The following is a 16,433-nucleotide window of genomic DNA, read 5'->3' as shown; positions in this document are numbered from 1 at the left end:
CTCTTCCTGGCCTTATGAGAACCACCAGAAATCATGACAATGAAGAGCACACAGGCAGGTAAAACACAGTACTGCACGTATGAAGGATTCATGTTGCTCGGAATCAAATATCCTAGAGGTGACAGACACTTGAAGGGCCTCTTCCCTTTTATTTTAAGATGGATCAGTCGAGGAAAGCTAGATGATTTGTGGGAGGATTTGCAGCACTGCCGTGGGAAGGAAGTTCTGGGAGCAATGTGGTCGGTGGGCGGGAAGTGCAAGGGCCCAGGGCCACTCCAGGAACCACTGAGGCTGGACTTGAAACCCACTCTCACCTTCACCAGCAAGCTGGGTTCTCGGTATAACCTTCCCTTGAAAAGGCTCTAATTTTAAGCTGCTAGAGGCAACTTGCTGTATGCTAAAAACACATTTCTTTTTTTAAGTTCCAAGAAACAAAGATGTTTTATGATCACTACGCCCATCAGGCATTGCTGGCAAGAAATAGCGCTGGGGGACAAATGCAAACCCAACACTGTTCACGTGTGGCGCAAAGCGTGTTTGACCGGCTCGATCGGAACCCCCTTTTTGGGTGCTTTCCCCTCAACTTGCTCCCCACCTCTTCCTAACTGACATGCAGCCTACATGTCTATAGACACGTCACAGCACCCCTCCTCCTGAGTTTCACAGTGTCTGATTCTTTCTCCTCCTACAGCTCCCTCGGCCAGTGGGCCACAGGGCTTGGGTCTCCCACTGCTCTGCACGGCGGCACCTGCTCCAAGCCCACGTCGTCTCTCGACCGGCTTCCACAGGAACCTCCCAAATGGTCTCCCCACAGTCACTCTCCCCCTCCAGTGCATTTTCCACACCGCAGAGCAACTGTTGCAAAATTTGGATCAGAGCCATGTCGCACTCTGGCTTAAATCCATTCGATGGCTTCCTGATAAACTTAGGAAGTAAGACACCAGGTGTGTTGTCATGGCCCAGAGGCCCTGTGCGACCTGTCCCTGCCCCTCCTGTTAACCCCACCATGGGGCCTTTCATTGTCTGCCCTCTAGTCACGCAGGGCTTCCTGGGGGTCCTTAGACCCCCACCCCCATGCTAACAGCCCCTAAAGGGTCCGCATATGCTGTTCCTTCTGCCAGAAATACTCCCCACCACACCACGCTCCTAGCCCACTTTGAAGCTCTGTTGGGTAATACAGCAGGTAATGCCTCCCATGGCTATAATGCCCAGACTGCACCCCATACCTCTCTTGGACACTCACCTGGCACCGGAGACTTTGTCATCAAAGTCTTTGGCACAGTAGTTCTTGTACATAAACAAGTGTCATTCTTTGATGAATGTATTTCCCTCTAACTCGCCAATAATCTTCCTAAAGTAGGAATCCTGCTTATTTTTGTTTGCCTTTGTATCTCTAGCACTTACCACAATGGGATTTAAATATTTGTTGCAGGAATAAATTATTGAACAAATTGGATCCAGTAGGAAGACACCAAAAAAAATGATTCCCTGGTTTTTTTCTTGTCCTTCAGTCGCCATATGGAGATGGTACCATTAGTGGTATAGCGTCTACATCTGTGCTCCCAGGATTAGCGTCTTGGGCAGGTACTGTGCCCAAGGCTCTTAATTCTACTGTGGCCCACACGGCATTCAGGACCCAGGACAAAAAGACACTGATGTCCACTTCCAGTACCCAGCCCAACCCCCAGGACATTTATCCTGAATATTGACAGCCCAGCTTAACCTTGTTTCAGAATAAATTGCCATCATAATTAAATCCCAATGCATTTTGCACATTTTACCAAGATACTGCCTTACCATATGAAAGAGAAAATGAGTTTTGAAATTAAAGCAGATTGTTAACTATTTTCACAGTAATGTTTCTATTAAAATGCCAGAATTTATTACTTGCGACCTAGTCCATTCCAGACAAAATGCAATTCAAAAGAGACAGGGTCTGTCTAACTAAAGGAGCATTTTTGGACAACGCATTTTGCCTTGGCTTTAAACCACGACTCGAATGAAAAGACAATAAAATCACACCAAAGGATAATTTGCTGTGAAGCAAATAAAAGCTGTATTATCATGAATGGCTTTCACAAATTCTCGGAATCCGTAAGTATATTATGTTAAATTTTACTCAAATGAAACCCGTATTTTTTCTCCTGACAAAATCTCCGTTTTTTAAATCATTAGCTAGACACGGTGACCTCGGCTTGGTGCTTCACCTTGGTTTCCCAGGTAGCACGCAGGATGCTGCGACACCCTGGCTACACTGACACAAAAGCCTCCTGCTCGCTGACCACACGGGCTGAGTCATTTTGTCGCTGAACTCCAGAGCGGCTCGCACACTCCTCCACCGACCACAGCAGTCCCACAGGCGGAAACCGCGGACGGCAACGGAGGACACAGGAAGCTTTTTGTAGTCGTCATTGTTTTTGTTTGCTTTTTTGTTTTAAAATAAAAAACAATATCCCTTCAGTAGTTGGGGGCTGGGGATCAGAGAGCAAAAACGAAGTGAGGTCAAGCATGCACATGCACACAGTCAGCCCACGGACTGGATTTCATGGACTGGATCTGGAGCGAGGTCAAGCAGCCACATGCACACAGTCAGCCCACGGACTGGGTTTCATGGACTGGATCCTGACTTTTCTGCACTGAAACACACCCACCGGCTCCAAGAAAACATCTCAGGTGAACCTCAGGCCACAGTCACTGTTCTCAGGGAACAGGTGTCAAGCCCCTTCTCTGCACCAGGCTAGGTGACAAGGACGCGGAGAGACGGCTACAGTCACAGCCTTGCCTCACGGAGCTCACAGTGCAGTGGGGGAGGGGCTCCAACAATAAGCAGGTGTCCTCTTCTGATCTGCCCACCTGCACGTCACAACGCCCTCCTTTTGACCTTCCTAACGCTGTTCCTGGATTCTCTTGCAGCTATGTCTTGTCCTCTTTCCCTTTCCCCACTGTGTGTTAAATGCCCTGAGAGTAAGAACTGCTTTCTTCACCTTGCAACGCCCAATTCCAGGAAGTCTACTTTAGCTGAACTGAAAGACTTTACTGTCCTGAGCCCTTGTCCCTTCATGTGCACCCCTGCACTGGTCTTCAAAGTCTACGTTCTCCTACCACCTCCACCCCCTCACGTCCAGCCTCCTCACAGACGCCTGGGGCCCTCTCTAAGACACACATCTGGCTTTTATGTCTCTAATTGCACCCACCACCACCCTGGAGCATAAAAATCCCTTCCACAGCAAACAAGTTCCTTATCATCTGACACCAACCTAGTGCCTATTGCCTAACTTGCTACCAGTTCAGTGTCCCCAGCTCCATCTCATTGTCATCTTTCACAAAGTCAGAGGCTGCTACCTATCAGTGACCTTGCACACACTGTTCCCCCTACCTGGGACACTGTTCCATTACCTATCTGCCATAGGACATGATTTTCATTTGGCGGGGGGTGGGGCAGAAAGGAGAGCAGCAATATTACTACTGGGAGCGATAATAAAAGCTCCTACTGCTTCTCGAAGTTACAGTGGGCTATTACTAAATGTTTTGCTTCTCTTTATCTCATTTAGTCCTCAAAAAAATCGCCACAAGGTAGTTTATGATTACTCTATTTTCCAGAAGAATAAATTGAGGCTTGGGGGGAGATAAGCAATTTGTCAAAGTCCACAGGTAGGAGGTGGTGATGGCTGGAGTTCTTTCAAGGTCTGCCAAATTTGGGAGCCTGGGCTCTTAACGCCGATGCCAGACAGCACGTTGCAATTTAAATGTCACCTCCTCTCTGTAACTTTTTCTGATCATTCCCCGCCCCTGCCATGGAATTAGTCACTCCATCCTCCAAGTACCCACGGCACGTTGTGCAGGCTGCTACTTCTCGTGTTATATTGACATTTCTTTTTGTCAATCTTTCATACTCATCTCCACCAGGAAGAAAAATCCCCGGGGGCACAGAATTGTCATTTCCATCTCTGGGACCTTCCAAGGGCTTCTCGAGTTGTCTTCCATTCTGTAAACGCTTCATGTATGTTTGTCGAATGAACTGGGAGAAAATATGGCTACGCAAACATTCGTAAGGAAAAACAGCCCAGAGGAAGACAGACAGACCAGGACAGGCCAGGGGTCCTGACTTCTGTCCCTGATTTTCCGCATAATTTTGAACAAGTATTTTCACCTCCGCCCCCACCTTTTTAAAACGAAACCATCTGCCTTTCTGGCTTCACGAGCTGTTTGGAAGAAAAGTAAAATTATATATATGAAAATGCTTTAGTAATTTTGACTACCCCATTAATCCCTATTTTTAAAGAAATTGTGTTTGAGGTTGTTTTTTCTGATTATAAAATGAAAGCAAAATGATTTTAGAAAAAGTGAAACTCCAGAAATGTGCAAATCATATGTCCTTTAAGCAGAAGGTACTAACACAAGCCTCAGATCCGGCTGGACTTGGGAGATCAGGGCCACTGGTGAAAGGTCACATTACTGCCCCCTCCCTGAATTTCGGTTCCTTTGATGACTTTTGTTGCTATCTTCCTGTAGCTCTTTCTCTATACTGAAGTCATAGAATGTTATTGTGTTATTGAAAAATCATTTAATGCCTGCACAAATACATCACTGTCTAGATGCAGCATAAATCTTGAAACATGGGTTCTGATTTTGAAGGATCATTTGACAGAATTGATTCCTTCGAGTCACTTAATATGGCCAGTGCCCTGGGCAGGGATGACAGGGACTCCAGACTCATGGGGGCCTGTGTCATTAGCAGTTGTTGCAACAGGGTTCCCTCATGGACAGCCACAGCCCCTCAGCGGCACCCCAGGGAAGGTCAGTCCGGGTTCCAGGCCTTGGTGTCAGACATGGCCCCGTTGCACCTCACGGTGACTTTACTCACAGCCCAGCTGCAGCCACAGCCTAACGTTACTGCACAAATCCAGGAAAGATCCCAAAACAGAGCCAGAGCACAGTTTGCGATCTTATTCATGACACCTGTGTCAAAGAAGATGCTAGCATGGAAGGAGCATGATGACAGCTCTTACTGACTGAGGGCCTACTATGCACTCAGCCCTGCACTGTGAGCTTTGCGCATATGTTTTTATTCTGTCCCCATCACAGGATTGGCAGGTAATAACTGTTATGGGCCTCATTTTACAGATAACGGAGCTGAGGATGCGAGCCAGGAAGAGACTTCCCAGCTGCGGCATGAGCCTCCTCGCCCCCTGAGGAGCGGAGGACGAAGCTCTGGCCTGTCAAAGCCTTTCAAACTCCACAGCTGGGCCCCACTTCCACAGCCCCAGGGATGTAACGTGGGCAGGAAGGTGCCCACCAGTGTCCACACGGCAGACACTCTGTTTCTAAAGTTCTCCAAGGACAAGAAAAGCTGGCCTCTCTTCCCGTGCCAGGAAACAGGACAAGAGACACGGTGCAGTAAGGCCACACTTCAAATCACTCATCCACATCGGGTGTGCCCAGCCCCACTGATGGAAGCCACGAGGCACCAGGATAGTTGGAGGTAATTTCATTAGGATTTGAGGACATGCTGGTCATTCTGTGTGATTGGATCTCCCAGGACTTGCTGAACAATTCCCAACATCTCTCTGCTCGTCCCCCCAACCCTGGGTGCTGAGAGCTGCAGCCCCTGCGTGGCCAGTGAAGGCTCATGCTGGGACAGCAGCTTCTCCAGGCCTGAGCTCACCTGCTCTACAGAACCTCGAGGTGTGTTACTGAGCTGAGTGTGAGACCTTCACGACAGCATCTTTACGACCTAGGAGCACCTGCCACTCATAGCGAAGGTCACTCCATCGGACAGAGCAGGGAGGATGCCATAGCATCTTAACAAGTCTAGGAACCTCACATCTCCTCTTACTTCTCATTCCTGTGCCCAATAATGGAACAGAAGAAAGGTCTGGAGAATGAAACACACTCATTTATGCCCCAGCTCTTATGCTTACATTTATCTAAAAGAATTCTGTCACACAGAGCTAATAAGGTACTTGGGAATTTTATATAAAAAAAAAATATCATTAAGGGAAAGACTGGCATGAAACAAATCTTTTCTCACCTTATTTTTAAAATTGGGACTTTTTGAAGCTTGTCATTAATCTGTTCCTTCAATTAGTTTGTTCTTTTCATTAATTCACTCCTGTAGGTTTGAATTGAGTGCATGCTACATGCCAAGTCCTGGACAGAGGACAGACAGGAACTCCGAAGATAAAAAGACATAACCCTGGCTGGGCTCGGTGGCTCACGCCTATAATCCCAGCACTGTGGGAGCCAAAGCACAAAGATCGTTTAAGGCCAGAAGTTTGAGACCACCCTGAGCAACATAGTGAGACCCGTTCTCTATACAAGATAGAAAAATTAGCTGGGCATGGTGGTGTGCAAATGTAGTCCCAGCTACTCAGGAGGCTGAGGCAGGAGGATCATTGGAGCCCAGGAGTTAGAGGTTGCAGTGAGCTATGACGACACCACTGCACTCCAGCCTGGGCAACAGAGTGAGAGCCTTTCTCAAAAAAAAAAAAAAAAAAGGTACCACTCCCACCCTCATGGATCTTAGTGTACTGTACTGTGGCACATAGATAGGCAAAGAGAAAATTCCAATACAATGTGGGAATGTTGTAACTGAAATATGGACAAAGAATGATGGGACCATGAAGAAAGATGGCCTGTGGCCTAGTGGAATGACAGGAGCTCCACAGACCGCAAGATGGGGCAAGGCAAGAAATGTTGCTCACACTTAAAATGCCCCATCCCTCCTCTTCACCTGTTCTAATTTTTTATGGCATTCATTACCCAGACCCAGTTCCATGAAGTCCACCTTGATAAATGATTCTGCCCAGACATGCTGTGGGTTCCTCAAAAGTTAAGATATTATTCAATTTTTGCATGTATATTTTAGGCCAAGTACATACTGATATCCCATCACCAAAACAGTTATTAAAGCAATGCTTCCCCATCCAAAGTACATGCAAACTGCCCACATCATCATATTAAGCAGCAACCAAGCTACTCTGAGCTAATGATGCTACCTTCTGTCTACCAACTGTCCTTTCAAGTCTCTTGCATAAATTTTACTATTTTCTTCCTTAACTTGATTCTCTCCCGGATCTCCCCCTAACATACATCCATACACACACATACAAACGCATACACACATATACACACACTTTTAGGAATTTTCTCAATTAAATTGATTTTACCTAGGAAAACAATTTCCTACAAAGGGACAGTGAAATGCACAAGGCACACCAGGATGTGATATGGATTCTAGCTTCCTCCTCCCCAGGCTTGCAATGCTGAGCAAAGTGTTCATGTCCTCTTTGGGAGGAAATGATTTTTGCCAGCCTCACAGATAAAATTTGATAATGTCCTTAAAGAGCTTGGTGCCATCTCTGTCACACATGTGCTCCATAAATGCTCACCGTTGTTACGGAAACGCACATCCCATGCAGAGCACAAATCCTCCCCCAACCCACTCCTTCCCCACTGGGTCCAATTATTCAACAACCCTACTCCTCCTTTACTCTCTAGTCTAATCCTGACATAAAGGTCTACACAATAATAACACTTACCTGTTAAGGAAAAGAATGATGGTTTGGATGTCAATAAAAATAGACAGCAAAGATCTTTCATTAACTTCATTAACTGATGGGTGTTCACTGAGACCAAGCTGCAGGCCAGAGACACTGAAGAGAGACGGCTGTGGCTAGACCAGGCCTGCAGCATAGGTGGGAGAGAAGCGTTTGGAGTTGAGGGTCTTTGGGGACTAGGACAAACAGTGCCTAGAGATGAGCGAGGGGCAGAAGGAAAGGGAGACTCTGCCTGCCTCCAGAACCCTTTAGAATCTCCATGCTAGCCTTGCCTCTTCTGTTAAGCCTGCTATTTCATAGGTACCAAAACTCATATAAATAGAAAATTATTTTTCTAAGTTTATAGCTTTTTGCCATTCAATTATCAGAATTGAGGAGATCAATCCTAAAAATATCATTGTCATCATAAAACCACCAATTATTCTGTGCTGTTCTACAGGTGTCTGAAAGCTGCCACCTAGATCATCTCATTAGATTCCACACTCTAGGCAGGGAGGCAACTGGGTTTAAGGTGCTCATTACTATCTTTAAAATGTTTGATTTCTAAAGAACAACTTCAGTTATTAATAGTGTAGGAGTATATAAAATACACTGTTGAAGAGCAGGGACTCTGGAAACAGCACTCCCTGGGTTCAGACACTAATTCTTCCACCAACACGCTGTGTGACAGGCAGGTGACACGGCCTCTGTGCACCCCAGTGACCTCGTATGTAAGACGTGAGCGCGCCATGCCGGCTGAGTCAGGTAGAACACGTAAGGCGCTCAGATCTTTGCCTCGTATACAGGATATTTGCTCAAGAAATGATAGTTTTATGATAAACATTGTCTTTAACAAGAGGCAGGGGCACTGAATGAAGGTCAAGAGTGAAGTAATCACTTCTGGCGGGGCACCGTCCCTCCTCGTGTCCTGGGCTGTCCTCACACCTGCTCTCAATGGACTGGGCCAAGAGCACCTGGTACCGCCTTGCCGCGGCCCCTCCATAGGCCACCTACAGTCTTTGGGCTTATGGTTTGGCTCAGCGTGGTCACAGAGAGGGCCAGAGCTTTGGAGCCCAGTCTCTGACGACACAGACGCCGTCTGGAGTCTGCAGCACTCCCGGGAGGTGAAGCAGTGGAGGGCGGGGTGAGTTGCAGCGTCCCACTATTTTTTCTTTTTAAAACAAACAGCTCTGAATTTCAGGAGCTGGTATGATGCCAACTGCATTTACCTTTATTTAATCACTCAATAGACTCCTCTGTGAAAACCGGGGTAATTAGGCCCAAAATATATCACCCAGAGGCTTATTTTAACTACCCGAAATAAAAGCTAGATCCTAATTTCCACGAAATTACCAGATTGTTTTCCTTCCAAGAACTTCTGGCAGTGTTGAAGTTCCTTGGTTGAGCCTCCCTATGGCTCAACCTGTCCCCAGCACCAGGGAGGCAGGAGGCAGGGGACAGCCTTCTCTGTGGCAGTCAGCAGCAGGGCGCCTTGGCCGGCGAGGGCTCCCTGGGGCACCTCTTGCCAGGTGCACACGCCTGGACGCTATTCCTCACGATGCCCAGAGACCATGAGATAGGGAGACATCTTCCCGGATGTCCAGGGGACTGGATGCAAACACACGCTTTGGGGTCCCGGGTTCATGTCCGGCCTTACTGCTACTGGCTATGTAACTTTAAACATGATGCTTTCGTCTTCTGATCCTCAGACTGTTGTAAACTACAGGAAACAGTGATGATCCTGTGTGTGAGGACTCACAATGTGATCTATCACACAGTAAGGATTTTAAGTCAAACCTCCTTTTTTATACTTTAACATCCCTGAAGATTCCAATATGTGTTCCAGTATAATTGGTAGCATGTTCTCTTTCTTATGGACACATAAAATATGGTGCATCTTACCTTCGATAAAACATGGCATGTGACACACAGAAACCATTCCCTAATAAAAGGTAGCCTCTCCAAGACTGTTTTTTCCCCTTACTCTTCTGCCTTTACACCACAGCTTTTTTAAAGGAACCAAGAATATGTTACACAAGAGAATACTGGTTACACAAGAGCTTTTGGACTGGCCCAGAACAACACCAATGGTTTAAGTCAATACATAGTATTTGCCAAGTATTTTGCACACATCACTTTTCTCCAATCTCATGCTATGACAGACGGCACTGATCAACTCAGCAGGTCTTCCCACTGAACCAAGATGAAACCTCGAGAGCCTTCTCAGCACAACTCTACAGGCGGTCATGCCCCATCAACCAGGCTGGCACACGGAGCTTGGGAGAGAGGGAAAGGGAATAGGAATTGGCCAAGTCAGGAAACCTAGCTCTATGAGGAAGATCTCCAAAACAACATAGCTCATTGCACAGAGGAACCAAGGTCTAGAGAGGTTAAACTGGCATAAGTCATGGAGCCAATACTCTGCAGAAAGAAGGTAGAACTGTTTTCCTGTTCTCCCTTATCCGGAATATCCTTTCTCCCAAACCATGCTCCCTTTCTCAGCATCAAAGTCAAATTCCTTGAGAATTTAAGTAAACAGGCCATTATCTGACAGATTAGACTGTGACAAAGAGAGGAAGAGAGGGAACCAGTCATGTAACAGTGTTTTGCTTTTGGTTTCTGCAAAATTTTCTTTTGCTCATTTGTCACCATCAGCAGTTCCTTGCTCAGGGAGGTAGTCTACAGAAAAATCAGGAATGGTCATTCCTAACAACACATCCTAATTGCAAAGCGAGCCAGCCAAGCCCCACAGCTCCTGTGATTTTAATGGCCAGCACCTTTTATCGCAGTGTGCCTACTCCTGAAAAAAGAAAAAAACTATCACTAATCCCATATAAGAATGAGAGTTGCAACCAGCCACCTCATACTTATTTGGGGCCCTCTCAGGATTTTGATATGCTATGTCTGGCATTTACCATAAATATTGATTGTTTAATATTCCCAAGCAATGGAAACTAACCAATAAAAATCACATCTGGAAAATTAAAAGTGACGGGTGGAATGGGAATCTCTCCTCCTTGTCAAATTTCAATTTGAAATTAAATTGGGGCCTTTAGCACTAAGTCAGAGACCCCTGACCCCTGAGTAATTACTTTCCAACATCATTTTCTTTAATTTTGGAGGAGATATTTCTATTCTAGGAATTGCTGGGAAGGCTCATTTTATGAAGATGAAGCCATGTCTTAAGAAAAACCTGCTGGTTTCTTCCTGTTATTTCAGGTACATCCCTGCTCCTAGTGCAGTGTGCCTGCTACAGCCCCCTGGCCCTCCCCACTCAGCACTCTCGGCGTTATAATTACACCAGCAAATTCCAGAGTCATTGAGACTAATGGCACAGCTTGCAATTTACAACCCTTGCAAGGCCCTAGGATGAGTCCAGGGAAAATCTGAGGAAGCAATTCCTTACTCCCTAAAATGTGGGTTCCCAATATTTAGAAAACACATTTGTTGAAGAAGGAAAGGCAATCTTACGGGAAATCATAGACAAAAATATAAAGGTATGAAATGACATTGCGGTATTTCATTCACTCCCTCATTAGTTCCTTCATTTGCCCAACAAACATTAATTGAGTACCCACTATATGTTAAGTATTCTTTTAGGGGTTGAGGATAAATGAATAAGCAAAACATGGTTCCTGCCCTTAGAGGATCTACAGAATGCAAGGGGTTGAGGTAGCACAAAAATAGAAAAATCACCTTACAATGCACTAGGTACAAAGAGCAGTGGGGCAGGGGGGTTTGTCCAGCACCCACTGGGGAAGGAGCCAGGCCAGATGTGCTGAAAACAGCAGGACTTGGTGGGTGATTGGTAGTGGCAGGCGGTGAGTGAGAGGGAGGGGCCAAGGATACCTGTGCATCTAGGATGGCGGTGCCACCAACTGAGCTCCTGAATCTAGTTGGAGTGTGGCGTGGGCTTCAGGTTGCTGGCGGTGAGTTGAGTTTTGGGCACAGTGCATCTGAGATGCCCGAGGGATGCCCTGTCAGAAGAGGTCTGATTTTCTTTAGGACACAGACCATGCTGACTCATTTCTGAGTCTTCGTGCTGAGTGTATAATATGTTCTCAATAAATGTTGAATGAACACATAAATGCATTTGTGTTAAGACGTATGTGTAAGACACACATGTGCAAATGGCTATCCTGCATTAAATGATTTAATTCTCACAGCAACTGTATGAGAAAGATCCATTATGACTCTCATTTTATTCCATAGATAGATACAAGCCTTGAAAAGCCTTATGGCTTAAGAGAGGAGCTATGACAAGCTCACAGATAAAAATGACTCAAAAAGAAAAAGAGGCAGAGTCCATGAAAAGGTGCTCAACGTCATTAGTCATCGGGGAAATGGAAATGTAAACTACAATGAGATACTTCTGGAATTGTTATAGCCCAAAGGACTGACAATACTTGGGTGGGGATTAGGGTAAACAAACCCTCATACACTGCTGGTGGGAGTGTGGATTGTACAGACACTGGAAAACAGTTTGGCAGTTTCTTATAAAGTTGAACATACATTCCCCATTTGCCCCAGCAACTCCAGTCCTAGATATCTACCCCCGAGAAATTGAAACATGTTCATTCAAAGCTTGCATGTGAATGTTCATAGCAGCATTATTCACAAAAGCCAAAAGTTGAAAACAATGCAAATATACATCAACTAGTGAATGGATGAACAAAATATTACATATTCATATAATCCAATATTATTCAACAAAAAAAAGGCAGGAAGTACGAACACATCATAAAATATGGATGGACCTCAAAAATATTATGCTAAGGAAAGAAGCCAGGCATAAATGACCTCAAATTTTATTTTATTTATATAAAATATCCAGAAAAGGCAAACCTATGGAGGGGGCGGTTGCTTAGAGGCTGAGGGTGGGATGGGAGTGACTACAAACGGAACTTTTGGGGAAACCAGTGCTCTAAGCTGAATTACAATAATGGCTGCTCAACTGTATAAAATTACTGAAACTCAAACTGAATACTTTCAATGGTTAAATTTTAAAATATATATAAATTATCCATCAATAAAACTGTTTTTTAAAAAAGGCAGAGCTGTGTGATTTAGAAGGAGAGGTCCCACCCAGGGCAGCTTCCTAAAGGGCTACCTCTGCACTAGACCCTGAAGACTAGGTGGGGTTTCAATGGGTTGAGAAGATACCAAAAGGAACTCCAGGCAAAGAAAGCAGCAGAGGTTACGCCTGAAAGTGCTAACATGTTTGGGCAATATCTAGATGTCCATCTTAAAAAGACTGAAAGATATGATTGTAGCTAGACCAGATCATGGGAGTTAGAAATGATCAGGCTAATGCATTTATGACTTAATTTGGTAGGCAGTGGGGAGCCACAGAACATTCCAGAGTAGAGGAGTGTCCTGGCAAAGATGGATGGGGCAGCAGTGAGGATACGTGTTGAAAGGACAAGCCACTAAGGCGGAGCATCAGACTAAAGGCTCACAGGGCGCTGGGAGGGAATGAGAACCAGACCGATCACCTGCCTGCTTCAATAATGCAGAGGGACAGAGAGCCTCGCTGTACCAGATAGGAAGGAAAATAACAATAGACACCACTTATCTGGTGCTGTCTAGGATCCAGGTCCTGTTTTAAAGGGTCACTGCTCTGCAGGAAAGAGAGTTAGGAGTCTGCTATGTACAGAATGAGCAGATGGATTGATGATCATGTTTAGGTTTGCATCAAAGAGAAGGAATGAAGATTAGGAAGGTTATAAAACGTTTACCCAAGGTATGTATTGAAACCACAGATATGGGAGCTCGTCACTGAATAAGAAATGGTGATACTTCTATGTTGGTAAGTGAGACAAATGACCAAAAAAAAAAAAAAAAAAAAACAGTTTACCCAGCTCTCTGGCCCAGGAAAGCAGGAGTGCCTGGCACTGCCGCTGCCCTCCCTGGATGTCGCCACTTCTTTACTACACGTAATACACATTAAGTGAAAACGTGTAGACGGGAGCAGATAGAAGCGAATGGATGAAAAGGTGATGTCACACTGGCTGCTTCTTGAGATCAAATCCTCCCTCGGCTCCAGTTAGAACAGTACTCAGCACCGTATGTCCTGCAGCCAGCGGGCAGGACTACAGTACATTGTCATTCAGCGGCCCCAAACCTGGCTCATGCTGGGCTAGTTTAAAGCACAGATCTCAGACTGGCTTTCTGAAAAGTAAATACAGCTGTTTGGGGCCATATCATGTTCATTAACACTTTTTTAAACAATTAACTGCCAACACTTAAATATCAGAAAATTTCACATAAAGCATGGAGGTTTTCAGCTTCTCTTAACAAATTGGGAATTCTAGAAACTATAGGGCCCAATCCCGCCTGGTATCAACCAGCCAGAGCTGAGCAGCACTTACCCTTCATTAAACATTAGAATTTCTGCCCAGTACAAGTCATTTATTCATTCATCATTCATTCGCTTATTCATTCAACAAATATTTATCAAACACCTAATATATGCCAGGTGCTGTTGCAGGAGACACAGCAATGAAAAAAAATACACAAACATGCTTACTCTCCTGGAGCTGATATTCTTGTGCGCTAGACAATAAATAAAGTGATGGATATTTCAGGTTCTAAGTAATAAGAAAAATAAAGACTGAAAGAGGATGGGGAGGTGTCAGACAGGGTGGTCAAGGCAGGGAACCCACCCTGAACAGGTGATACCTGAGCCAAGATGTGATTAAAACGAGAGAACAAGTCTTCACATACCAAGGAAACAGCAAATGGAATCATGTCTCATACGTGGGAGGAACACATAAAGGAAAGATTAAGGAGCAGAGGGTATCTCAGGCCTGGAAATGATCTGCATTTTATGTTGAGCGAAACGGGAAATCCCTGGCAGGTGTGAGTGGAGGAGTGACATGGTTGGACATACTCATTTATGTTAGTGACTGGCCCCTGTGCCCATTTGAACTTTTGATCCTTGGTTTAAAGCAAGACGGGCAGAGGTTAAAGGGTTAGAAATGAGTTCTGCGTCTGGAGAGGAAAAATAATCAGACCGTGTGGCAGAAGTCGCCTGATCTTCAGAATACAGTGTTTGTGTGGAAGAATAAGCCCACACCGGCAGTGACCTTGAATTACCTGGTATCCACGGGCAGAGTTAACACGCAATGAAGCCACTAAGAAAACCAAGCTCACAGAACCCTGAGACTGGGCACTGTGTGACTCTAGGCCAGAAGAAAAGGTTTCCAGTGGACATGCATCTGGAACATTCTATCTTGTCCACTTAAGAAAAGCTTCTCTTACTTCTCTCTTTACCAGTGACATTCAACCCTCACTGGCACGCCTGACTTAGTAAATAAGTCCTAAGCCTTGTTTTATATCAACAACTTTAGTTAAATTTCACATCCTCCCAACTCAGGAAAACGTGGTCCTTGTACCCCCAAACAAAGCAACAATCAGTGCTGGGTATTCCATGTGATCTGATCTTCCAGAAAATCCATACCTAGATCTGGAGAGTTTGGAACGTCTGACAAGATGAAAGGGTCTACTCACAATCAGAGCGTGATCCCGGCCCATCGTGATGACTGTGCGGTTCACCGTGCGAAGCAGCTGGACCATGATTTCTTGGATGTGGTGGTAGGTGAAGGCCTGAAACACAGAGACATCTGAGTGACAACCACGACATTGTACCAGCAAAGAGCACAGACAACAGTGGTCAGGCGTGATGATCTCCAACACCATCACCATCATCACCAACAATGCCAGCACCATCATCATCATCTTCATCATCATTGTCATGCCTCCATCACTGCCTGGCATTGGGCACCAGGAATTCCACTAGTCATCTTAAATGCAAGTTACTGAGCTCACTTAAATGTCGAAATCAGGAACTTTGGGTTGAGAATATTAACTCTGACGAGAATTAGCACTACATTGGTTAAGCTATGTAATTCTCTAAACCTTGGTTTTTCATCTCACAGTCAGGATGTGAGCTGGGCTAGAAGGGAATTTAATGTGGGGGGTTAGGTGCACAGGTGATGGAGAAGTGGGGCCAGCAAACAGGAAACCTAAAGGCCAGCAATAGCAGGGAGCCTCAATCAGCCCTCGGCTGGAGAGGGAGAGGAGGTAGAGTTTCTAGAGCCCAGGGACCGAGGCTGTGTCATGGAAACTGTAATCATGGGTGCTTACACAGTAAAAGCTGCACTATCCACCTTGGGTAGAATTTATGGTGAGTCAGATTGCAACATTTATAGCGTTCTGCCCACTTTAAATACAGGTAGGTCCCTGAACTTTCTCTAAGACTTGCTAATCTATTTTGAACTTTTGCTGTAGTCAGCACAGGTTTATGCATATTTGCCTACATCCTCAGATCATTTTACCAGCACAGTCTTTAGGCACGGAGTTTTATCCACGCATGCTTGTGAGGGTGGCCATGGCCAGGTAGAAAGGCCTTGGCAGTTTAGGTTCAGAAGTTCTGGGTCTGAAGTTCACGGCTGTACTTGCCAGCTGTCCGATCTCACTTATCACTTAACTTCTCTGAGACTCAGCTCTCTTATCTACAAAACGTAGAAGGTTCTCCCAAGGTTGATGTGAACATAAAAGTGATACATGCAGTTCTAGAAAAATAAGAATGTCTGGTTTCACGGCAGGAGGTTCTGTAGGTCTGAGATAGAGCCTGGGCATCAGCAGTTTCTGAATTTTACATGTGTTACTCTGATGGCTGAGAACCACGACACGACACACCATTTAGCTCTGGAAATGGAGGCTTGGCTTTGGGAACAGCCTTGTGTCTCCAGGACCCAGCCAGAGCCTGACATCAAGAAAGTGCTAACTAAATAAACGGTGGCAGACAGAGTGGATGACCACTCATGCTCATTTGTAAGCACATTATGAAGCTTTGCTATACTCAGCTTAACTGCGGTTTTATCTCTTAAT

At 45.4% G+C, this 16,433-nt stretch overlaps 1 protein-coding gene across 1 annotated transcript in view; it reads right to left on the bottom strand.

The window, feature by feature from the left end:
- Positions 1 to 16,433, bottom strand: part of DOCK2 (dedicator of cytokinesis 2) — a 392,475-nt gene that overhangs the window by 205,951 nt on the left and 170,091 nt on the right. The window contains exon 27 of the mRNA XM_075996281.1: positions 15,051 to 15,146. Within this exon, the coding sequence (XP_075852396.1) occupies positions 15,051 to 15,146 (96 nt within the window). The remainder of the gene's footprint in view (positions 1 to 15,050; positions 15,147 to 16,433) is intronic.

The sequence above is a fragment of the Microcebus murinus genome, chromosome 21 (genome assembly GCF_040939455.1).
Source record: "Microcebus murinus isolate Inina chromosome 21, M.murinus_Inina_mat1.0, whole genome shotgun sequence".
Taxonomy (NCBI): Eukaryota; Metazoa; Chordata; class Mammalia; order Primates; family Cheirogaleidae; genus Microcebus; species Microcebus murinus.
The sequence above is the reverse complement of the archived record's forward strand: the minus strand, read 5'-3'. Positions and strand labels throughout refer to the sequence as shown.